At 38.6% G+C, this 26,591-nt stretch overlaps 2 protein-coding genes across 3 annotated transcripts; one reads left to right on the top strand and one right to left on the bottom strand.

The window, feature by feature from the left end:
- Window positions 1-18,060: 18,060 nt before the first annotated feature.
- On the bottom strand, window positions 18,061-22,090 carry grcc10 (gene rich cluster, C10 gene). The gene is made up of 4 exons (XM_084091005.1): window positions 21,968-22,090; window positions 21,317-21,405; window positions 18,754-18,930; window positions 18,061-18,679 (listed from the first exon to the last, which is right to left on the bottom strand). The coding sequence occupies exons 2-4, from the start codon at window positions 21,366-21,368 to the stop codon at window positions 18,540-18,542; spliced, it is 369 nt and encodes a 122-aa protein (XP_083947131.1). The 5' UTR covers window positions 21,369-21,405; window positions 21,968-22,090; the 3' UTR covers window positions 18,061-18,539.
- Window positions 22,091-22,588: 498 nt separating this feature from the next.
- Window positions 22,589-24,685, top strand: saysd1 (SAYSVFN motif domain containing 1). Of its 2 annotated transcripts, XM_084091004.1 has the most exons (3): window positions 22,589-22,665; window positions 22,730-22,921; window positions 23,793-24,685. In XM_084091004.1, the coding sequence occupies exons 2-3, from the start codon at window positions 22,739-22,741 to the stop codon at window positions 24,102-24,104; spliced, it is 495 nt and encodes a 164-aa protein (XP_083947130.1). In that variant the 5' UTR covers window positions 22,589-22,665; window positions 22,730-22,738; the 3' UTR covers window positions 24,105-24,685. The 2 variants fall into 2 exon arrangements, with proteins under 2 accessions (XP_083947130.1, XP_083947129.1); XM_084091003.1 differs by having other exon boundaries at window positions 22,589-22,921.
- The last annotated feature ends 1,906 nt before the right edge of the window (window positions 24,686-26,591 follow it).

The following is a 26,591-nucleotide window of genomic DNA, read 5'->3' as shown; positions in this document are numbered from 1 at the left end:
TCTTGTTTGTGTCTTGTTTTGGATTGCCTTATCGGATTTTGACCCATGCCTGGACTTGACCACTGATATGGATTTCCCTAATAAATACTTACTGGAATTGGATCTTCTCCCTTGTTTCCTTGAGTGTGGATCGTGACAGAAGGACTCCGTCACACACAAGATCCAGCGGTATGTGTACTAACTTCTCTTCCCCAGCCGCCGAGCGGGAGAGGAGAGATTTTTTTTGAGGGAACCCGTCTAGTTATTTTTCGTGGGACCCGGGGAGGTCGCAGAGGAGTGGGTGGTCGAGAGGGAGTCCAACACCACTCTCCACCATGGCCCCCCTTCGACCCTGGGCTCGTGAGGGACGGATCGGAGCCGCCGTCTCGCCATCGCAGATGGAGAAGGGGGAGGAGGCACACGTCTGCCGGTCCAGAGACTGATCACACCCCGGAGGTCGTGCCCGAACAGCTCGCTGTTTTCCCGGAGGCCGTGCCCGAGCAGCCCGCTGTTGCCATGGCCGCTGAAACGTTATTGGATTATTTTTCTATGCTATTCAAGATCCTAGAGATTCCCAGGAGTGTTCACGTCACGTCTGCCGATCCAGAGACTGTTCACGTCACGTCTGCCGATCCAGAGACTGTTCACATCACGTCTGCCGAGCCTGTGTCTTCAGACAAGATGGCCGCCACAGAGATTGTTCACGTCACGTCTGCCGAGCCTGTGTCTTCGGACAAGATGGCCGCCGCCGAGCCTGTTCACGTCACGCCTGCCGAGCCTGGGTCTTCGGACAAGATGGCCACCGCCGAGAGTGTTCACGTCACGTCTGCCGAGCATGTGTCTTCCGACAAGATGGCCGCCGCCGAGCCTGTTCACGTCACGCCTGCCGAGCCTGTGTCTTCGGACAAGATGGCCGCCGCCGAGACTGTTCACGTCACGTCTGCCGAGCCTGTGTCTTCGGACAAGATGGCCGCCGCCGAGCCTGTTCACGTCACGCCTGCCGAGCCTGTGTCTTCGGACAAGATGGCCGCCGCCGAGCCTGTTCACGTCACGTCTGCCGAGCCTGTGTCTTCGGAGAAAATGACCGCCGCCAAACCTGTGTCTTCAGACAAGATGGCCGCCCGCCGAGCCGGTGGTGTCTGTTCCAGTTGCTGAGCCGGTGGTGTCTGTTCCAGTTCCTGAGCCGGTGTCTGTTCCAGTTCCTGAGCCGGTGTCTGTTCCTGTTCCTGAGCCGGTGTCTGTTCCTGTGCCATGGCCGCCCGAAGGGTCATCTCCTCCCTGGCCGCCCGAAGGGTCGTCGCCGCCGTGGCCGCCCGAGGGGTCGTCTCCGCCCTGGTCGCCCGAGGGAGAGTCTCCGCCCTGCCCGTCCGATGGACTGTCGTTTCCGCCCTGGCCGTCTGATGGACTGTCGTTTCAGCCCTGGCCGCCTGCACGACCTGCTCCGCCCTGCTCCGCCCTGGCCCCTCGAGGGAAAGTCTGCTTCGCCCTGGCCGCCCGATGAGTCGTCTGCTTCACCCTGGTCGCCCGATGGACTGTCGTCTCCGCCCTGGCCGCCAGATGAACTGTCACTCCCTGTCCCCGTTTCCCTCCATGGACCTGGCCCCCCATCCCTCCCCCTGATCCTCCACCAGTCCACCTCCCGCCTGGACTCTTGTTTTGTCTGTCATGGCTTGGTAGCCGCTCCGTAGAGGGGGGGTTATGTCACAGTGTCTGGTTTGAGTTCCCTGGGTCACCACTAGATGTCCTCCTTCCCCACGGTGTCTGTCACATTCTGAACTACATTCCCCACGATCCTTGTTTCTTCATTGCACTCAGCTGTCCCTTGTCACTAATCATTGCACTCAGCCAATTCCCCATTAGCATTGTCATTTCCCTGTGTATATAACCCTGTCTGTTTTAGTATGTGTCACGGAGTCCTTGTATTTATCACGCCACTTCTGTGTTCTGTTTCCTGCCTGTTCTTGTTTGTGTCTTGTTTTGGATTGCCTTATCGGATTTTGACCCATGCCTGGACTTGACCACTGATACGGATTTCCCTAATAAATACTTACTGCAATTGGATCTTCTCCCTTGTTTCCTTGAGTGTGGATCGTGACAGAAGGAGTGAATGAAAACGAGTGAGCGAATTCGGACAGCTGTTGAGTGTACATTGTCTGTATACTCTTTATTGCAGAGCAATGTGGGATTGAATGAGTGCACTCAATTAAGTCCACTATGGTTTTGGGCACCACTACAAATGGCTGTCCCTTCAAATAATGCCCTATTTGAGGGTATGGGGGAGGGCAATTTCGGATTCAGCCAAAGTGTTACCCAATTTAATTTCAGGGTTTTTTCAAAGAGTGACTGCGGCATAGATGTAGCATTCATTATTTAATGAATAGCGAGTTGAATGAGGGATATTGGACACAATATATGCATGGATGTGTTAAGTAAAATAATGCCTGTAACTCTTATGTTGTCTGACGGGTCTCGTGAGTTCATGTTCTTGGCTTTCTTCATCACTATAGCAACCAATGTAGATATACTGGATATTGACTTCAGTCTTAACAAATGGACTTGACTCATCACTTACGAAATCACAGTGCAGACAACCAGTCCTTTAGATTAAATTAGAAAAACAAAGTGGAATTGCATGAACAAAGCGCTTGGTACAATCCACTTCAAACACAAAGCAAAGAAACTTTGATTTTTAGAAGCCAATGACAGACAAATAATAGACATTTCATAGCAATAGACAGGCAGCCCATTCAAATTAAAGGTGAGAGGTTTAAAAGATTAATTAAGGGCAATGGAATCCAACAATACCATCCATTTCAGGAGATGATGCATATTTTAAGCCCAAGTTGTAAAAAAAGACACTCTACTGCAGTGAGATTCACAAAGGGCATTTGGACTTAGGTGGGTATGAATGCTTACATGAGTCCTTGACCATTTCACAAGGGTCTGATGGCCTAAATGCTTGAACAGAGAGAGGTGCAAGAGAGAAACAAAAATATATACAGTAACAGGGGCCCATTTATCACAAAGAAACTTGAAATCAGACTATTGGAACAGTTCCTGACTGACAGTGCCAGGCAACCTGACCTCTTCTCTAAAGACTTTTTTGATGGCATAACAGAGGAACTTGTATACAACCACATTGTAAGTCATTTACCAATTGTAGAAACTGGTATTGCATGCAAGCAACTCCAATGTTGACAGAAATCTACAATTTATTCTAACTACAATGTAATTTTCTTAACTTATTTCAATGTATTTAATTTGAAAAAATAGGTAACGCTGTAGGATAGTCCACCATCTGGCTGAAAAACATGGCTAAAAATAAAAATTCCAAACATTGTCCAGAGAAAGCAACACTGGTTCAGGCAATAGCGTTAGTTTGGGGCAGGACTATTTGTTTGCTGACCAATGGCAGACATGGGAGTGTTTGGAAAAACCTGTTTGAAAACAGATGCTCTCTTGTATATATATATGAATAAGTCAATGGGGTAGCATGTCCAAACACACAGTATTTTCAAAACAATAGGTGGAAAATACCCGAATGACATATTGCTTACTATCCAATGAAGCCATGCGAGAAGGGTTGTCGTATTCGTAAATGGCAAGGACACAGCAACTTGGTGGATGTCGTAGGTCACATGATATTCCAAAATGGTGGATTTTGTGTGAATGGATTGTATTGTAACACATACTACACGCTATTCAGAAGTTCTTCATTAAAAAAAGAAAAAAAGAAAGTGATGCAGAAATTATACAAAATTAGCTTAGGCAATGTTTTTGGGAATTAATATTTGGAAAGTTGTTCGGAAACACCAACAAAACCTATAAAATGACATTGAGTTTGGCTGTAAGTTTATTACATGTCTCAAAAATTTGGTAAATATTTTTAACTGTCACACATTTTTGAGAGGTGTTTTTGGTTCACTGGATACACTGTCATACAAGACAGCGTTGGCCTTTTGAATGCCTTTAGCAGCCAAACCATACACAACAGAATCGACTGCCTGTCAACTATCTGTTTCTTGACTTACACTCATAGCATAAACTGCTTCACATGAATAAAGTCTGCAGTTCAGTTAAATATAACCTTAGATCAAGGCTCTGCTGTTTGCTTTGAAGGAACAAAAGCCGTAAGTGTGAACCGAGAGACTGTTGCTGAGTACTGTCATAACACTTAAGGTTCAAACTCATTAGCATCATTAGTATCAGGGTGTGTTTACACTCCCACTGTGACAAATATATCATTAACACTCCTTATTATGATCACGAAACGGCACATTATGAATGTTAAAATGCCCTTATGTGTCACACTTTCTTTGTTTTACAATGCAAAATGAATAAACTGTTTTGACTGGTAGGGTGTGTGTGAGTGTGCGAGACATCTCATGACAGCCTCCCCTTCAATGTGATTCGCTTCATTTATTCAGAGGGCAGATCTATCGGGCTGCTCATTATTTTGTTGCTGCATCCCATTTGAATAAGCTGAATCTTAATCACAGCAGAGGGCAAAAAGAGGGCCTTTTGGGTAACTACTTGCTGTTACCATAGACAGCTCAAGGACAAAGGATTATTAGACTGATCGTTTTGCTTTAGTGGAATTCCAACTGTCTAATTAAAATTATTATTATGCTTCTCTTTGAAACACTTGATTCTGATTGGTCAATTCCATACTGCTTTCAAAAATATTACAGCTGCCTGATTAATCGAAATAAAACCGGAATCGCGAAATGGCTTTGTGTGATTATCAGATTACAATGGCTTTGATTTAATTAAATAAATGCGCTGTCAGGAAGAAACCTAATATCTCCATATCACCTTTATGTCTGTCTGTGGGATTTGCAGATATTTAACCAATAAAAAGTATTAAAAGAAGCTTGTGACTACACCTCGAAACTCCACTGGATCCTCAAACTGTCGGTAAAACCTTGTAACTGGACCCCGTTTCTATCGTGAATGAAGTGCCGCACAAAGAACAGGTTGTTTGAATAAGTTTTCTTTACTCAAGAAACACTATATATATTCAAGCAAAATAGAAGAACAAACTGGTTTGATTTAATTTCGAACAAAATCAGGCCAAAACGAAGTTCGTTTTGTGTTCAATATGGGAGTCTGGAAAAGTTTGCTCTGGCTGGTAAACACCTTTGAACTACCATTGGTCCTACCATTTTTACCCCAAAACGAAGAAGAAAAACAACTTTGCCTTGACTATATTGGGTGGCCGTTTACACAACACCGTTTTCAACTAAAAACGGAAAACTTTTCATGCGTTTTGGCCATTCATTTAAACGACAACTGCGTTTTGGAGGCCTGAAAACACAAACAATTGAAAACGGGTTTCAAAGTGCAAGTTATTGTCTCTGTGTAAACTAGAAAAATTTGAATTTGTAAAAACGGTGACATCATGTGCATGCATATTACATGTTCAGTCTATAGACACATAGGGCCCTATTTTAACGATCTGAAACGCAAGTGTCAAAGCGCAAAGCGCAAGTAACTTTGTGGGCGGGTCTCGGCGCTGTTGCTATTATACCGGCGGGATAAATGACTCTTGCGCCAGACGGGCAAAAATGGGTTGGTCTGTAGTAGCTTCATTATTCATAGGTGTGGTTTGGGCGTAACGTGAAATAAACCAATCAGAGCGACATCTCACATTCCCTTTAAGAGCAGACGCGCTTTTTCCTTAAATGTACATGGTAAATGTGTAAGCTAGATGTATGCTTTTATAATAAATTGTCTATCTATCTATCTATCTATCTATCTATCTATCTATCTATCTATCTATCTATCTATCTATCTATCTATCGTTTGTAATAATATGATTTGCAAAAATGAAAACTGCTGCTTCTGTGTAGATTAGAGAATCAAAGTGTATGCGCGTTGTGCACGCTATACATTATGGTCAAGCATGCGCCCTTAAAATAGCATAATGAACAACGCGCAACGCGCCACTGACTTTAGACTAGTTTTTTTCTGGCCAGTGGCGCAATTGTTTTATGGAACAGTAAAATAGCACCAGGGATTGTTTGCGCCGGAACACGCCTCCTTTTTTGCGCTGAACCGCCCAGGGAGCGCAAGTTCATTCCCTAGTTTAGCAACGTGCTTCTGTGGAGGGAAAAGCGCGCTTTGCGCGGGTGCAAAATAGGAATGAAACATGCGTCGGTGTACAAAGTCAATTGCGCTGGGTGCAAGATAGGGCCCATAGTTTTTCTTTACAGTGACAATGCTACCTACTGGCCTGGCATGAATATTACAGCATTTTTAGGATCCGTGTGAACAGAGATCGTTTTGACAACGTTGTTCGTTGTTCATCATTGTTGTGTAAATGTCCCTTTAGTCTAGAATCAGATTCTTCATATCCAGATCTGCAGAACCCACCCAGCCTCCCTCTCCCGCCTCCTCTCCAGACCTCAGCCAGTCCTTTATACCAAGTCTCCGCTATCTCCCGTCAGCCCCTCTGTTCCTCATCAGCCTCCTCACAGTGGCATGGATCCACCTCGGGCCTTCATCTGCGCCTAAGGCTCCACCACCATCGGCTCTGTCACCATTGATCATCACCATGACCGCATCAAGGGAATCCCCCCCATGGCTCCTCCCTCCATCGACGCCGTGGGTTTTCATCCTAGCTTCCCTTGCTCCTGTCTTCTCCCTGGCTCCTACCACCATCTACACCATCGTGGTTTCCTCAGTTATCACATCACCTGGATTCCCATCCTCCACCAGAGCCTCTTCCATCCCCTGTCGACGAGGGGTCCCGCCTCTTTGGTAGGGGGCGTACTGTCAAGATTCTATTATGTTTGGACTTTCTTTGCCGCTTAGCCCAGCCTGTCTTGTCTTTAAATACCTGTGGATACTATTAAGGATTGTTTGCATCTAATTCTTCATCGCTGTGTGTCTTCCTGCAACCGTTGGTGACAAAAATAAAAGCTTGATGTTTTAACATTTGAAAGGTAATTAAAATAGCCTTAAATACTCGTATGGAAATTTTGATACAAAAGTTTACTGTAAAATATAATTATTATACTATTTTCTTAAATACAGGATTTTTTTTTTCAGTGAATATATTATTTTAGTAATGTCTCTTATTTTTGTTTAATATTTTAATTTAGCAATATTTTTATTGTCATTGTTTATATTTTATTTTATAGTCATTTATTGACATTCAATCACAAAATTGTGCAGCCATAGTAAGTACAGCAATCACATTTTAAACAATTTCTATCAGAAAACAAAATCGCGATTTGATCCCCAAATCGAGGAGCCCAAATTGACCACTATACAATTACCAACTTAATTGACCACTACATAGAGTACCCTAATCCTAACCCTGTGGTTCCAATTCAACAGTCTAAAGTCAAATTCTTTTGTTTTCCAGTTTAAAAACTATAATTACGGATTATACATGGTTAAGATTATACAGATTAAATATTGGTTGAAGCTTGTGATTGGTTAATCTGTCTGATTACTTCTACCCCTGTTGAGTCTGTCAAATAGAATACGTTCCACATGAAAATGAAGCATTACAAAAGAACTATGAATTTACATTAGGCGAAATGTACGATTCACCACCCATGGTTTGGTTCTCATATCTGACGATGTTGCCTTGAGACTTTTTTGCTGTTTACAGAACCCAAAAATTTCACAGAGACAGGCGTGATTTCTCAGGATGCCTGTTTTCAGTGATGTTAGACAGGTAATAGGGACATATTACGCAAAGGCTGTTTGCACTCTGATGCCTTTTAATTAAATAGAAAGTGAAGACAAAAACCAATGGTAAGAAGAGTTGGGGGTGGTCAAAAATTTTCAGATGCCGAATTCAAACTCAGGTCATCCACACAAAAATACATGCACATGCTGTAACCTCCAGGCCCCTTCTCTGACAGACATGTTGCCAATTTTTGCTGATTTGTACTGATATTAGCTGTGCTGTACCCCTAATAATGATTTATAAAATATTGACTAAATTCTCCATGTTTTGCTTCAACCAAAAATGGCACCAGAGTTGGCAATTTGTTTCATCTGCATGAATAACTTCAAACTTCAAACAAATTAATTATTTGCATCACCACTCAAAAATGTTTTTGTTTTTTTTCTTGGCATCAAAATAACGTGATTTTAATTTGCTATATTGCCCAGTCCTAGTATGTACAGTATGGAGAGAAGCCAAATGTCAGTGTGCAGCACCATATGACCATTAGTTAGCCATTAATAGCACCTGACCGACCTCTGGAAGAAAGCCGAGAGATGGCATAAGGAGGGGTACTAAGTTTATTTTTATCCCGAAAAAGGAAACGCACATATTGCTGTTTATTATAAGTCATGTCAAATCTGTAACTCTTGCGTGCATATAAACCTGATAAAATAACTATCACAAGTGTAGTGCATCTTATTTGACATTTTATTACCTTTTTTTCTAGTCTCAGCTTTCACTGATCCTCTGAAGTATATTGCAGGAAAATGGCAAGTGCTGGCCAAAATCTCCAGATACAATCTAATATTGTAGCTGTTGGGTTATAAAGACATCAATTCTTTGAAAGATATTCAGATTTTAGATTTTAGGTAAAGATCTGACAGATAAATCTACTTCACATAAACCCGCCTCAAAATGGCAAGCAAAACAAAGGTGGTTTACAGTTTTAGACGGTCAGTCACAGTCTCTAAACCCTCTGGTGCTCTTCACGAAAAAAAAATATTTCAAAGAAATGAATGCACTGTATTTTAGTTCGATAATATATATATATTTTTTTATATATATATATATATATATTTTGTATTTTTAGGGGATTTTATGGAAATAAATTATATTTATGCAGTAATATTTTTTTTTCTCACTTTTGGAGAATTTTACGTTTATTGTTGTGAAAAATGCTCAAAAAATGCACAAAACTGCAAGAAAATCAAAGTCATAAATCGAAACAAGTCGTGTTCCAAATTTGAGGTTGATATCTCAAAAAATTAGCTTTCAATAAGATTTTGTTTGGTCGCAGTACCAAATGTTTCCACTTGATGCAGTTCGTTTCCCATTCATTTCCAATGCGCTCATGATGATCGAAGAGCACCATAAGGTTGAGCTACAGAAAAAGCTGTAATTTGGACCAGACTTTCTCCCATTAGTCAAACGTCGGGCTATGCAAGACTTTCATCAAATACATCTTCAACCGAACACTGATAACTTCACACAATTCCAGTTTCAGAGATCTCAGTATGTTTGTCCTCCAAAGCCCATTCACCCAAGTCTCACAGGTCTCCCGGAGGAAGATAATCGCAGCAGGGGTTCAGGAATCCCCCTCAGAAACCCCTCAAACCAGCAAGTCTCCCCATCACCATGGGAACAGCTGAGAGATCCACTACAGGTGGCTCTTCGTCTCTGAACCCATTTAGTCCAGCCAATTGAATCTCTTGAAACGCCTGACATGAGCATTTTAGGCCTGACATTCACCCCAAACACCTAATTTTGTTTGCTCGAGGGGAAGCCCAATGTTTCCTCTCTGTGTCTCTCAATCTCCATGTGGATATTGTACACTATATAAAAATGATACTTTGGACCAACTTAATTTTCTACTTTTCTACTTTCTACTTATCTTAATTTTCAACTCGTATTTTCCTGTTTATCATTGTGAATCTGCTTTACATTAATTCTTATTGTATTATAAATCACTAAAAGTGACTCTAATACTCTAATTTGTTACAGAAAATGGAGTATAGCCTAGTTGTTTTCACATTATATTTATGATTTGGTGAAAACCTATAATTTTGATTTAATATTAATCAAAATTATTTATTTTCCTAAAAAAATTATAATATAAAGACCATGACCATATATATTTTCTTTAGATGTAAGCCACAATGTTACTAGGATTTTCAATTAGACCATATAAAATGCACATTAAATAAATGATGGTCATTTCACATTTTTTCAGGGTCTGAAAATGAATTAAACAGTCCAACTATAAGTATCTTTTCAAATAAGAGCGATATCAGGATGCAATTCTTTGTGAATCTGGGCCATAGTCAGTTTGACAGTAACAGAATCTCATAATCCAAAATGAATAATGGGATTTACACCTACAGCATTAATGAATACAACATATTAGTAAACCAACATAAAATAAATGTCTCTGACAATGTTCAGGCTAAATATACTGTGTTAATGGAAACTGAAATAATAAACTGACTTCTCTTCTCTTCTCTTCTCTTCTCTTCTCTTCTCTTCTCTTATGACGTTTTTACTAGCGCGAGGGTGGGAAAATATGTCACTAATATGACATCGACCAATGGCAACCAAAACCATCCAAATGTCTCAAAACCCCACAGACAAATAAACTACAAAAACGTGAATTTGTGAAAACGGTGTTGTCATGCGCATGCGTATTACATGTTCAGTCTATAGGCGCATAGAGTTTCTTTTCAAAGTGACATCGCCAACTACTGGCCAGGCAGCATAAAACAGCATTTTTAGCATTTTTAGCAACCACAGCAAAAACCTGAGGAACTGAAGCAAATCACCAGCACTACTGTTGTGTGTTAAAGACAGTTATATTTATCCCTCTGGTGGCGAGATGAAGCCTATTTCAGTACAGTGTGAACACATGACATTTAAACACCAATCAATTCACAGCCAAAAATCGAATATACTACTAACATAAAAAAAAAAAAAAAACTGGAAGCACACATCATGGATACTGCCAATTTTTCTACATAAGCACTTTTTTTAATCCAACCACCTGAGATACAGGAATTTGCAACTAATTCTAGACCATTTTACTGAATTCCCAGCTAACAAGCAGTATTAATTTTGACAGCAAATTTTGATTTAGTTATAGTCATGATGCATCCCAAATGACGCACTATACACTACACACTTATACTCTACTGTATGTACTTATGCACTATATACTCATCCGTGTAGTGTATGAACTTTATAAGGTTATTTTGTCATTCAACATCAGAGTCTGATAGCCCCTACCCCTCTGCTACGTAATTAAAGTTGTGACAGTTAAGTGCATGAAGTGTCCAACATTCCACACTTCGTTTTTTTCTGTCAATTTAGTGCATCATAGGGGTATTTAAAGTGCACTTTTTATTTTAGGAACTTTCAGTGTGAACACACTACTCGCAGTATTTATACTTAAAACGTCATAGAACAGTACATTAGTACGCAAATTGGGACGCATCTACAGTCTTTTAACTAAGTCATATTTTAGTCATAATTTAGTTATCTGAAGTGTTTTAGTTTTAGCCTAGTTTTAGTCGACTAAAATCGAATGGATTTAGTTAAATTGTAATGCATCAATTAAGCATTTCTCTAAAATGTCAACACTCCCCAGGCAGCAATATAGTGTCCGCTCAGATCCGGCACACATCCACTTGTACCAGATGTGGGCCGGACAATATTTTGCTGTCTGGGTCATTAAATACTCCTGGAGAAAACATCTATTAAGCTGTTAATATGAATGATATAAGGTTTGAACAAGCAACACAGACTGGACCACTTCCCAAATCCTCCCTCACCAACTTCTTCATCTCGTTTTTATTCGTTGACGAAATTGTCAATAGATTATCATCATAGTTTTTGTCATTCAAAACTGTTTTTTATCTCGTTTTCGTCAATGAAAAAAAAAAAAGAGTCATAGACGAAAATTATTCGTCGACGAACTTAACACTGCTAACAGGAAACTTTCTCAGAACTTTCGCAAATTCTGGCAAGGTTTTCTTTGTGAACAAATGTTCTTCCAGTAACATTAATAGAATGTTCACTCAAAGTTACCTGGTCTTTAATAATGTTCTCAAAACGTTAGCACAAAAACATTATTTATTCATTGTTCATGGAAGATTTTACCTGAAACATTTAGTCGTACGTATTTATTTATTTTTTATGTTACTAGCCCACTTCAAATGTAACATTCCCATTATGTCTGAAAAATTATTAAATGGAATGTTCCCTTAAAGCTGCAGTCCGTAACTTTTTGGGTTAAAAATTATCCAGAATAAATTTTTGAGCAAGTACATAACCAGCCAGTGTTCAAAACTATCTGCTTGCCTTAGCTCGATTCAAAACAGTACGCATGTAATAATGTTTTTCTGTACACATAAAGAAGGTGTCCCGGCTGGTAGGCTATATTGCGTGTGAGGATGTTGGAGGTGGAGATTTATAGCCTTTTCTCACAGCACTTGATATAATTAAACTTTTCAATTTGATGGCAGATCCAGAAAGGTTCAAACGACAATCACCAGTGACAACTGGAGATTCACCCGTTGTAAAATGCAAAAGACTTCGGAGTGGCTACAGAAAAAAAGAGACTGCAACCGGCCCATGCGAAAACAAGGATAAATATTGAAAGGTGTGGTGAACTCCGTGTTTTGAAGGGGTTCAAAACGGACGCAGAGATGGCTTTTTTTTCTGCTGGACAGGTAAGAACCAGTTCTATGGAACATTAATTTGTTGGTATGACAATTAGAAATTAGACTGCACAGAAATGGAAACTGAACTACGGGTAGCCCTAATACACATTAAATGTAGTCACGCAATGCTGATGTTGTTAACATTAACAATTTGAGAACAAAGTATAATTTGCATGGTTTGACGTGATATGATAAGCGATCTTTAGATTTAATCAGCGCGATTTACTGCAATGCTTTTTTTCCCTTGGTTGGTCAGAACAAAAGAGTCAATGTTACTTAGGCTACTTGTTCAGATCACATTTTCCAGTGAAAATTCTTATGTTGGTCATACTTCCAAAAAGTAGAATCTGTGATTGCGAATGACAGTATCCACACCGGCGCAGTGACTGACAGCCGCACATTCTCCTTAAAACATTGGATTCATCCGCGAATAACTACAATTGCAGATTTCGAACAGAGATGGCGACAAAGAGGAAAACCTACGGACTGCAGCTTTAACGTTCGCATAACCAAGAAAAACGTTTAAAAGACTGGACACTTCTATAACTGGATGGGAACGTTAGCAAAACGTTTTTAGGACATACTGTTGTTAGCTGCATTGTGCCTGGATTGTGTCCTAGCTGAACTTTTGTCCTGTGCTGTAATTCCCCCTCGTCCCGATTATCTGTCCGTCCATGATTAAAGTCTCTCGAACTACAAAACTAGAGTACAAAAGAGTGCTGCACAAACTGAACAACTGCTGTTGAGATGAATAGGACAACTCACAACTCAAAATATCTGAAAACGGCGCCATCTAGTGGGTCAATCCCAAACTGTCACAATCTTGACTGACAATAGACATGCCTGGGAAATGGGGAAAAACTGAATGAAATCAAACCAATCAGATGAGTTAACAAAATGATGACATAGCTTTATTATTTTCTGTATTGCCCTGAACTCAACAGTACAACATGGAGTCAGTAAGGTAGATTGTGATAAGCACAAATGTGCTTCGAGACTTCAAGAAAATGCTGAGCCAGGATGAATGATTTGGGGAGGGAAATGAATTCTGAGACATTTTCTCCACTCCTCTTCATGAAACAAATGAACCGTTAAAAATATGTTTTCACAAATTGTTGACATAAGGATTGCTCCTGGATCTAGTTTATGAATACTGATGGATTGTGTAGAATACTGCTGAATACACAATCCGCGTCAGATACTGGCTCACACAAACAGATAACCTCCAATGACATCAGCCTCCCTTGTCTCCATAGAAACAGCAGCAGTCTCAAAACATTCACTGGTACACTGAAGTAAACTACAGCCATGCAGGACATTGTGGGTTGACGCACTTTAGGCTGGGCAGCTTGCCATCAATCATATGTAGGCTTAAGATTTTTTGGGGGTTTTTTTTGTTATTGCATGAGGTGGTTCATCAGTAACCTTGGGATTCTTTGAACCCTGACAGAGAGGGGTGGGTTAACACTGGGCGTCCCAACAACTGACAGAAGCATCAGACACAGTCCGGACCAAATCATGCATGGGTTCATGATAATGGTAAAGACATTCACCGCCAAACACAAGACAAGCGTTTACGACAAGCGTTTACAAGACAACTTTACAATGAATACAGTAAATGGCATTGAGAGAACACTAGGAAAAGAAAATGGCTTTTTTGATGGTTTGGGCTTGTCACATTTCAAAATAATCCACCCCACCCTGAACAAACTTCAAGGAACAGTTCACCCAAAAATGAGAATTCTTTGTTTTCACCCTCATTTCTATAATTTTCTGAGAATGTCACTTGTTTTCCTCTGCTGAATTTGGTCCATTTGACTTTCTTTCTTTGGTGTTACACAAAAGGAGTTCAAAAGTCTCAAAAAGTACATACAGTGAATATATAATTTTTTCTTGTGATGGTAAAGCTGTATTTTCAGCATCATTACTCCAGTTTTCAATGTCACATGAAATACACTCACCAGCCACGTTACAAGGTACACCTATTCAACTGCTCATTAACACAGATATCTAATTAGCCAATCACATGGCAGCAGCTCAATGAATTTAGGCATGTAGACATGATCAAGATGATCTGCTGAAGTTCAAACTGAGCATCAGAATGGGGAAGAAAGGAGATTTAAGTGACTTTGAACGTCTCATGGTTGTTGGTGCCAGACGGGCTGGTCTGAGTATTTCAGAAACTGCTGATCTGCAGAGATTTTCATGCACAACCATCTCTTGGGTTTACAGAGAATGGTCAGAAAAAGAGTAAATGTCCAGTGAGCAGCAGTTCTGCTGGTGAAAATGCCTTGTTGATGCCAGAGGTCAGAGGTGAACGGCCAGACTGGTTTGAGCTGATGGAAAGGCAACAGTAACTCAAATAACCACTCGGTCTGCAGAAGAGCATCTCTGAACACACAACACTTGAAGCAGAGCTACAGCATCAGAAGACACACTGGTGAACCTCCTGTCAGCTATAAGAACAGGAACTGAGGCTACAATTCACATGGACTCCCCAAAACTGGACAATAGAAGATTGGAAAAACGTTGCCTGGTCTGATGAGTCTCAATTTCTGCTGTGACATTCAGATGGTCGGGTCAGAATTTGGCGAAAACAACATGAAATCATTGTAATGGTGTGGGGGAGATTTTCTTGCCACACTTTGGGCCTCTTAGTACCAGTTGATCATCATTTAAACACAGCAGTCTACCTGAGTATTGTTGCTGACCATATCCATCCCTCTATGACCACAGTGAACCCATCTTTCGATGGCTACTTCCAGCAGGATGAAACGCCATGTCACAAAGCTCAAATCATCTCAACCTGGTTTCTTGTCAATGTCAACGATTTTACTAAACTCAAATAGCCTCCACAGATCTCAGTCCAATAAAGCTCATTTCGGATGTGGAGGAACGAGAGATTCACATCATGGATGTGCAGCCAACAAATCTGCAGCAACTATGTGATGCCATGAAGAATTAAGGCAGTTCTGAAGGCAAAAGGGTAAAACCAGTACTGGCAAAGTCTACTTAATAAAGTGGTTGATGAGTGTAGTTGTGCTGCTTAAAGTCCTGTTCACACCAATGATAATAGCTATTACTATAGTTTTAAACCACTTTTCTTTTTGAATTATTAATGTCAGAAGTCGTATGGATATTTATGGTGCTTTTTTGTAGACCACAAAAGAAAGTAAGTCATACAGGTTTGGAACTTGGACTTGAGGGTGAGTAAATTACGACAGAATTTTCTATTTTGGGGTGAACTATCCCTTTAAATCCACAAATAACTGCACAGCTCTCTCTCTCTCTGCTTGGAGTTAAAGGGATAGTTCACCTAAAAAATTAAATTTATTTACTCACCCTCAAGTTGTTTCAAACCTGTATGACTGACTTACTTCTGTTGAACACAAAAGAAGATATTTTGAAGAATGTTGGCAACCAAACAGTTGACGTTAACCATTGACTTATAGTATTTATTTTTCCAACTATGGAAGTCAATGGCTACCGTCAACTGTTTGATTACCAACATTCTTCAAAATATATTATTTTGTGTTCAGCAGAAAAAAGAAACCTATACATGTTTGAAGCAACTTGTGGGTGAGTAAGTGATGACAACATTTTCATTTTTGGGTGAACTATCCCTTTAAGATGACGGGGGGGAAATGCCCTAAATATCACATCCTGTCTCTTACCTGGACTCTTGTCAAGGAAAAGGCAGCAATGTGTCTGCAGTATCCATGGTAACACCTGTGGCAGATGGAGAAATGAAGATGGAAATAGTACAATGGAGTAAATTTCACACACAGAGAACGAGACAGTCAGTGAGTGGAGGGAAGAGGATGAACAGATGAGATAAACCATTTCACTGTGACAGGGGCCATGATAACTCAAGTTTATGGACTCTTCGACCTCCTGATGCTGCATGAGCAAAAAAAAAAAGAAAAAAAAAGAAAAAATCACAAATCCACAGCCTAGAGATATTTAACTCAATATTGCCTTGCAAAACCCTTTGCATACAAACAGATACGATTCTGTACTTATTCTGATCATTTTACGTTGAGTTAATATTATGTGAGATAGATATACATGATGTCATCACTGTTTAAGGCAACAGCAGGTGGGTAAAAAAAAATGATTATGACTATTTATGACATCAGCAGAAACGTTTTTTTTTTTTTTTAATGACACGTATAATTGCCATCATCTAGTTATAACTGTCTTGAATTCGACTGGAACATCAGAAGGCTACCGATTATTAGAATACTGCTATAATAACACTATTTTATTTCCATATCTGCAATACCTTTTTCAGAGCTGACATTCTCGAGGGGTTCGTAGCATCGCTTGCATGCGGATGTTTGTAAGCACAGGATCAGGTGTGTATCAGCAGTCCATGGCTTTCATAAACACACACGTGTTCAGCTGCAGTCCGTTCGCATCAGCACAATCCCCGCAGACCCTCCGCATCATCCGCCCGCTCCAATAACCCATACACTGCGTTATCATAACTCATATGTCAAATCATACATCTGATAAAGACACTGAGCTTATAAAGAAAGAAGGTGGTCATGGTGGAGACGAGGCATTCAAATAAAGCGTCATTGCCATAAATAACTTGACAACTTTTGAGACGTTCCGTCCACTAGGGGGAGCTATAGATAGTTAGATAGATAGATAGATAGATAGATAGATAGATAGATAGATAGATAGATAGATAGATAGATAGATAGATAGATAGATAGATAGATAGATAGATAGATAGCAGTGTAGCTGTTACTGATTACATAAACATGATACAAATTGTAGGCCTAGTTAAATTAATCTAATTTGACTACTTTTTGACATTTTTTGACCTAACGTACCATATTGTTCTTGTACCATAATGATATGAAAATACAAAGAGAAAGAAACTATATTACATTCTTTATCAACAACATGAAGTGCTAAAAGATTACATTAAGTTATGGTTTCCCAGTTTGTGAAGGAACCGCAGGGTTCGTGATTTGATGAAAAGATAATTTAATCATAAAAACGTAAAATAAAAATGAAAAACAATTAGAAAAAAACACTAGCTAATAATAATATACATTTTCGGTTTTCCTGCATGTCATGTTACCATTAACCGACATTAATGTGAATATGTAATCAGAAAAAAAGTAACTAATCTGATTATGAGCATTTTTAAATCATAATAATCTAATTACAATTACTTAAACTTTGGAATCTGATTATGTAATTCAGATTACATGTAATCAGTTACTACCCAGAACTGATAGATAGATAGATAGATAGATAGATAGATAGATAGATAGATAGATAGATAGATAGATAGATAGATAGATAGATATTACAATAAAGGTTAAGATAGAAAGTTTAATTTAAAAAAATATATATATATTTTCAATGTATTTGTATTAAATTATCAATTTTACCATAAAGTGACTTCTCAACAGTTTGGTAGATGCCTATACAAAAAACAGGTTCGATTGGGAAAAAACACTGATTGTTTTTTATTATTGCCCCAACAACATAAAAACTTCAAAGAAAACATTTTTCCATTGCTTTTTTCTTGGTGAGGATGATAAAGGGTAAATGTGTTGCTCTTATTTAACGTTATGTTTGTATGTTTACGAGAATTAAGACAAGAAATCTAACAGCATTCGCATGAACAAAATATTCATGATAAGAAATATCTTTCCATTGAGTAAAAAAAAGACTTTATTGGATAAATACTGTTTATATGACAATGATAAGTTTTGCAAACAGCAATGATCATAAGAAGTGTCACAGGTTATCATGTATAAATGTGATCCATATGTCAATAATATGGGCAAATAGGGAATTATTAATGCCAACAGTATAAAACAAACAAATAAGACCTTCAAAGGGCCAAATATGCACATTCAACATTAGCAAAATGAATATAAAACCAAAAAAATGTGTGAGAGAAAAAAACAAATGCTTTGAATACTAATCATTTCACTGAAAGAAAATGGGAATGTAGATGTTAACTAATAATTGTTTACTTTTCATTCACATATTTTCCCTCAGTTTAAATGACCCTTGAAAGAAGCGTCAAAACAGACTTGAATTTTGGAAACCCTGAATGTGTTTGCACTATACAAAGTTTTAAAGTCGATACGATTTTGAACTTTATTAACTGGGAGTTTGGGCTTGTTCTATGAGGTCGGGATGCCACTGCCGATGGGAGGAGTGGAGAGGGGCGGCAGGAGGAGACTCTTGAGTTTCAGTGACATGGCTGCGATCTCTGGGTCCTGAGTTTCATACATCTTTACCAGCCGCGCGAATTTGAGAACACCTGAAAGGCAAAACGCAGAGGTTGAAATGACAGCTTTTTATTAGTGTTTGCGTGTTTTGCGTCCTCGGTCTCACCTTCTCCCTCATTGTTGAAGCCGTACGCTTTGATGACCTCCTGTTGGATCTGAGTGGCTACGGGAAGCACCAGCTGCAGCATCTTGCCCATGTCGTTGCAGGCGCTTTCTCTGGCTTCTTCCATGCGGGCTGCGTTCTCAGGCACGGAGAATGCCTGGATCACCTCACTGAGAACAACTGCAATGGATGAATGGGACAACAGGTTTGGCTGAGTGTTCAAGTCGTTAATGACGAAAAATGTCTGTTGATGAATTTTCTTTTCATGACTAAGACGAGAAGACATTGCCATCAAAATGGACAATTCTTGTATTCTCGTAGAATTTATTATAAATCATTTTTTTTATTCACGTGCCCTTGTAATCTTTAACTAAACTAACTTCCCCTCCGTCTTGAAGCGACATCTCTTCTCTGATGATGTGTTCACTGGCATGAGGGCGGGACAACCTGTCAATCACATCACATCACATCACAGCTATAGCGAACCACAGCCATCCAATCTATTCCCGATGGACAAAATCAAGTCTCACTCTACATTTTTTTGTTTGTTTGTTTGTTTGAGAAGCCATTTCTCTCAGATATACGTCACAATAGAGAAGGAAAGTACAGAGCCCCGCACATGACATGCAGACAAAAGTACATAGGCTATATCATAGGCACAGATTAATTTAAATCAAATTCGCTCCCACGAATTAAGTTAAATCAAATTCATTCCCACGAATTAAGTTAAATCAAATTCGCTCAGACGAATTAAGAATTTGCTCCTACAAATTAAGTTAAATCAAACAAATTCAATCTCACAAATTAAGTAAAGTGAAATATGTTCCCACGAATAAAGTTAAATCAAATTCATTCCCACGAATTAAGTTAAATAAAACAAATTCGATCCCACGAATTAAGTTAAATCAAATTCGATCCCACGAATTAAGTTAAGTGAAATATGTTCCCACGAATAAAGTTAAATCAAATTCATTCCCACGAATTCATTTAAATCAAACAAATTCGATCCCACGAATTAAGTTAAGTGAAATATATCCCCACGAATAAAGTTAAATCAAATTCATTCCCACAAATTAATGATTCGCTCCCATGAATTAAGGTAAATCAAATTCGTTCCCACTAATTAAAAATTTGCTCCCATGAATTAAGAACTTGCTCCCACGAATTAAGTTAAATCAAATTCGCTCAGACGAATTAAGAATTTGCTCCTACAAATTAAGTTAAATCAAACAAATTCGATCTCACAAATTAAGTAAAGTGAAATATGTTCCCACGAATAAAGTTAAATCAAATTCATTCCCACGAATTAATTTAAATCAAACAAATTCGATCCCACGAATTAAGTTAAGTGAAATATATCCCCACGAATAAAGTTAAATCAATTCATTCCCGCAAATTAAGGATTCGCTCCCATGAATTAAGGTAAATCAAATTCGTTCCCACTAATTAAAAATTCGCTCCCATGAATTAAGAACTTGCTCCCACGAATTAAGTTAAATCAAATTTACTCCTGCAAATTAAGAATTCACCCCCAAGAATTTGCCCCCATGAATTGTTAAATCAAATTCATTCCCACTAATTAATAATTAATTAGTGAGTACTGTTTACTTACTTACTGTTTTGATTTAAATAAAACAAGGGAACAAATTATTTCCTATGGCTACAAAATAGTTTCCCCCCCCACCCCATCAAATAATTATTTTTTCACAAATAAAAAATTAGTTTACAAAATATGGGTTAAAAGGAAGTAAACTGCAACAAACAGGGCACTCAAGTCATTTAGTAAGTCCGTGCGCACTGGGAATCATATATATCTGACACAGCCATAGTGAGCATCGATGCTCCCTGGTTTTTAGTGTATTGTGGTACTTTTTAGGGAGCGAACGTTTCAGTGCACTGGAAGGATTCTGCGATTGAGACAGCCCTTATAATGGCCGACTCCCTGATCAGTGCCCTACCGAACTAGGGAGCTGATTGAGACGCACCCGGAAACAGTCATCAGTGTCCCAATGTCTAGTGAGCCAGGGTCCTTAGCAGTGCCGAATTAGTGCACACGATAAACTGATTTACGACCTAGGGATTGAGATGCTGATAAAAGTTTCATTGAGTAAAACTAGACTAAAATTTAGTCAACTAAAACATGGATAAACAAAAACAGGATAGGTTAACTAAATATGATAATAACTAAAAAGGACTAAGTCTAAATTAAAAAAACAAGTCATGCCAAGTCGTTAATGAAAACTATGATGAAAAATGTTCGGGGACACATCTTCTTTCCATGACTAAGACGAGAAGACACTGATATCTAATTGGACAATTCTTGTATGCTCGTAGAATTTATTATAAATGCATTTTTTATTCATGCGCTCTCAGAATCTTAAAGGTATTCTAGCTTCAAAACAGAAATGGCCATTCACTGCCATTATAAAGCTTGGAAGAGCCAGGACATTTTTTAATTTAACTCTTGATTGTGTTCGTCTGAAAGAAGAATGTTAATACACCTAGGATAACTTGAGGGTGAATAAATGGGTGAGTGTCATTTTTGGGCATGTAACATCTCTCTCACCTCTTGCCTGCTCCACAGTGAGCGAGGGCTGCTGTGCTGGGGCAGAGGCCATGACGGCTCACTCCAAGGGGCAGATTCACCACAGATGACTGCAATGGCAAATTTAAACAATTATAAAATCGCTATGACATTATTTAAGCATACTCTAATAATCAATGAAGAACACTACATGAGCTTGACTGTTCATCTTTCTCCAAAATAACACATTTTCAACATCAACGTGAGAACACTGGCAGCTGTGTACCATTACGGTATCACTACGTACTGTATTCATAAAATATAATAATAATAGCCTAAGAAGAATACAATCTCAATATTATTATGGTTGTCCATCTGTAACGTTAGTTTTCATTGTAGACCACATCATGTCTTGGTAATAATCATGGGCAAAGATGAAATACCCAACAAATACTTAAATATACGGAATAAATAGCGGAACATATTGCTTTCAATCAGCCTCAACTTATAGATTATTAGACCCGTGTAATTTTGATGTGTTATGTAGAATGAAACCTATGCAGGGTTTAGCTGTTATCTATCACTGGCATGTTAGTTCCGCTTACCGCGATTGATCATTGTCTCTAAGCTCCAAAGTTAAATATGTCATTATATTTTTCCCTAATTATATTTGTAACATTTCTATGTACTTACATCGTTGAAGCCAGTACCTGATCACAGTACCTCTCCCGTGACGCGGAGTCGCGGACGCGCGCACACTTTTCCGGTCGGTACAGCCGTTAAAGTGTCCGTTGGAAACAATAACAACTGAACCATAGAAATAAGATAGAATGGCAATGAAACTATCAACAAGTTATAAAATGGGCGAGGCTTTGAGGTCCGAATTTAGTTTCGGATTGGTGAAGCATGATTGGTCTAAATAATACTTCTCTAATTTAACTCTTCACTGTGTATTTTCAGTCAAATTAAGTGTGTCACTGTAATTGCCATTATTATCCGCACCTTTGCTGAAAGAGTGTTGTCACTTGATACCTGTTACTTTTCTCAGCGCTAGTCAGACTGGACCAGTAACAGAGGTCTGCGATTACAGACATATGTGTCCATTTAAATGACTTTATACAGATTGCTGCGCGCTTACGATTTCATTTATGTCATATATTGATGATTTGAATGAATAAACTTAAAACATTATATGTTTTATGTGATATTGTTTTTCATTGAGACAAAAAACGTCCTGAAATTTGAATGCGGTTAAATGAAGGATTCGCTTTTTGGGCCACTAAGCGCCCCTACAGGAAACACATCTTTAGTGTCATAGTCAACAGACAGTCATTTGACACAACAGCGTTTGTCGACCGGTGCAAAAACAGTACGGATTCTACGGAAGTCTGGTAATATACTGACACGTATTTTTATTTAATGACCACATACATTTTGACTCTAATAACGTTTCAGGTATGAAATATGGAACGCAAGCTGGCTGAATTCAGAGCCCGAAAGAAAGCCCAGACTGAAGCTGAGAAACCTGCTGTTCGTGAGATCCAGAGTGAAATGAAAGCAAAAACAAGCGATGATTCTCCGGCAGTGTCTCCTGACACAACAGAGTTCCTGAAGCCCAAAACCTGCCCTCAGAGTCCACACAAACAGGTCTGGTCGCAACTTAACTACTGTAAAAACCATGCACAGTAACACAGTGATAAATAAAACTATGGAAGCTTGTTTCCGCCTACCGAATAAAATCAAATAAAAAAAGGTAATGACGACCTTTTCCCTCACAATTCTGACTTTTTTTCTCGCAATTTTGATGTTATATCTCCCAGTTCTGACTTTATAACTGTCAATTGCGAGTTGATGAGGAGAAAAGGCCAGAATTGCGAAAAAGAAAAGCGCAATTACTTTGTAGTTTTATACGCGAGTTTATTGACCATTTTCTTAATTTTGTGTAAATATTTAACAATTTTGAGAAAAAACAAGTTAGAATTGAGGGTTCTAAACTGAAAGTTGCGAGAATTAAAGTCTGACTAGCTTAAAAAAGAATTGTGAGCTAAAAGTCAAAACGACAACTATACCTTTTTAAAGGTATTTTTTTCATAAACCCTTTTTGTTGTACTGGTTGAAATTCTCTTCACATCCTAATAGCAATCAATAATATAATCTAAATATATATATATAAATGTACATATTCTGTGGAAGTCGGGACCAAAAAAAAAAGTTTATCCAATCATTGCATTTGGTCTGAATGCAATGATAGGATATCCTACCTGTCTGTCAACCTGTATTTCCAAACCTCCGCGCTGCTTGCGCAGACATTATCAGCGTGTTTTGTGAGGCTATCCAGACAAACCACTGTCATAAGACTGCTGTCTTATGCTCTCAAAGCAAGCTTTCTATTGCTAGCCTCTACGAAATTGCCTACTCTAATGTCTTACTCCGAGGAGGAATCAAGTTTCCATATAAAACTGAAAACTGACCATGTCATTTTTGTCTAACTAAATGTTATATTTTCCTGTTATTTCAGGATCAAAGTGATCTTCTGAATACTACATCCGGTTGTTGGCTTCAGCGTCTGGTTCTTACCCATCTGACCCTGTTTAAAGTGCTGCTGTGGCTTGTGCTGTTGGGGCTTTTTTCAGAACTTGAGTTCGGCCTGCCATTTTTTCTCATATCATTATTCTACTGGCTCTATGAGGGCCTTCGAAGCCCAAAAGCCAGACAACCTGGAGAAATGAGCGCATACTCTGTGTTTAACCCTGATTGTCAACCCATTCTGGGGACTTTAACAGCCGAACAGCTGGAAGGAGAGATGGGATTCATGGTAATCAATTCTTGATGGCCAATACATGAACATGTTTAAAAGTCATGCACAACTTTGCAGCCAACTGTCTGGGCCACAAGGAAGATCGTCTAAATGTGGACTTGGGGAAACTTATATGCATTATATTAATGTATCTTAGTTCTTTAATGGTTTACTTGTATTTACCTAAATAAAATGCATTATTTCATTAATATAGATATACATATACACCCCCTTCTTACAGTTTAATCCAATCATACATCTAGCACATGAGAACAGGTCACATATTTTTAAGTTAACACTCAGCTATAGGTTCTGTTGTCCAAACTAATTTAATATCTGGAGCTGAAATGTATTAGCCTACTGAGTGATATCACTTTTTGATGAATGCATATACAACTGCACTATAATAAAATCTCTCAGATTCAGATGTATTTAGTGCTCTTTGACTTAATTAAGTTCAGTATTTTATCAGAAAACACTTACTGCTACTACAACCTACTACACTAAAATAACAATGAGGCCTTGCTGTACACACTTTTAGGGAGCATGGTTATGGTTTATGGTTTTGCTTAAATGTATCTTATGGAAAATAAAGTAGGCTACATACAAAGTTTGATTTATTCTTTTGTCATATGTTACTATATATATATATATACATACACACACACATACATACACACAGTATCAGTACACTATCAGTATATTGGATCTATGCATTAGTCTTAAAGTGACAGCAGCCTAATATTTCTGCTGCTGTGTCTGTGTTAGGAAAAAGAAAAATCACTCACTGCTCTTGACTGAATAACTTTTGGTAAATTTATATTAGTTATGCTAGTAGTTTTAGCTGTGGTATAGAAATTGGAATAGAGAATTGTGAATTTTCACTTGTATCAAAAAATTTGGTCATAACTGCCTATTTTTGCAAAAATAGTTTCATAGAAAATATGTATGGCCGGTAAATTTCACAGGCCATTGGCAGGTGTACCAAAAAGTTAGTTTTAGGCCCTGTATATTATAATTATACTTCTAGAAATGCAATGACTTGTTGAAATTGACATAGGAAAACCATATCAACATTCTTTCCCTCACCAACATCATAATTCATACAACAAATTATTGATTTTAGGAAGGTTTTTAGGTGTGCGAATTAAAGTCAGCATGAAACGGAAGTTGTGATAGTAGTCCTTATTGTGATCTACTCATGTCAAACATGGAACGGCTTCTTGTACAAGAAAATATGTTGGGCAGAATTTTATTTTGTCCATCGGGATGGGAAGTTATTTTATTAAAGATTACAAGAGCACATGAATAAAAAAAAAATCATAATGTGCCCTGATAAATCATAATAAATACTGCAGTATTCCATAAAAACAGGAATTTGTCTATTTTGATTTCATGAAGACTTTAAATGAAGTTCACCCTAAAAATCATCATTTATAAACCCTCACTTAAAACCCGTATGACTTTAGAATGATAGAAATTTGGGTGAACTATTGCTTTAAAAAGACAGCAACACAACGGGCACTAAGACACTACAAGACGAGAACTACAAAACACTACGATGTACATCATGACGCCTTCCTGGTAGTGTTTGTAGTCCAATTTTATTTAATATAATGATTAATGACATATTTTCTCAGGTAGGACAAGGAATAGGAAAATCCCTATATGCAGATGATGGAGCCATGTGGAAAAGAGGACGGAATGTTAAATTTGTTGAAAAAAAGCATGCAGAGAGCAGTAGAGGAAGTGGAAAAATGGGTAAACAACTGGATTTTCAATTGGATGCATAGTATACAGCTCAGCATCAGCATCCAAGTTAAAGAAAATAAATGTTATTCATTCGCAAGCATTACGAATAAGTTGTGGGGCATTCAGAGCATCCCCTATTCCAGCAATGCAGATAGAAATGGCAGAAATGCCTCTGGATGTTAGGAGGTTACAATTAAAAATGTCATATTGGAGTACACTAAAGGGACACGATGAGAATCACCCAATGAAAAAGATCCTAGAAAAATGCTGGGAGTATGGAAAAGGAGAAATAAATAGTTTTGGATGGAATGTAGAAAAATAAGCCAAGAACATAGAAATAAATAATATAAATATTAGTCCCACAGTGGTAATACCATCAATACCTCCATGGCTTTTCCCTAAACCTGATGTAGATCTAACATTGCAAGACAAGATGAAAAAAATAATCATAACAAAGGATATAGTTGTGAAGCAGCATCTAAGTCAAGAATATTACAATAGTATTCAAATATTCACGGATGGATCTAAGAATCCAGACACTGGACATACAGCAGCAGCAGTTTACATTCCCCATTTTAAATCTAGAATTGAAAAGAGAATTACAGATCATGTTTCAGTATACACCGCAGAAATCATTGGAATTTTAATGGCACTTCAGTGGGTGGAAGACGTTCATCCTATGGATGTAGTGATTTGCTCAGACTCCTATTCAGCTTTAATGAGTATAAACAGTAGAAAGTCAGCATCCAGGCAGGATATTTTGTATGA

This window comes from Abramis brama (genome assembly GCF_963993115.1).
Source record: "Abramis brama genome assembly, chromosome: 18".
In the NCBI taxonomy this organism is placed as follows: Eukaryota; Metazoa; Chordata; class Actinopteri; order Cypriniformes; family Leuciscidae; genus Abramis; species Abramis brama.
The sequence above is the reverse complement of the archived record's forward strand: the minus strand, read 5'-3'. Positions and strand labels throughout refer to the sequence as shown.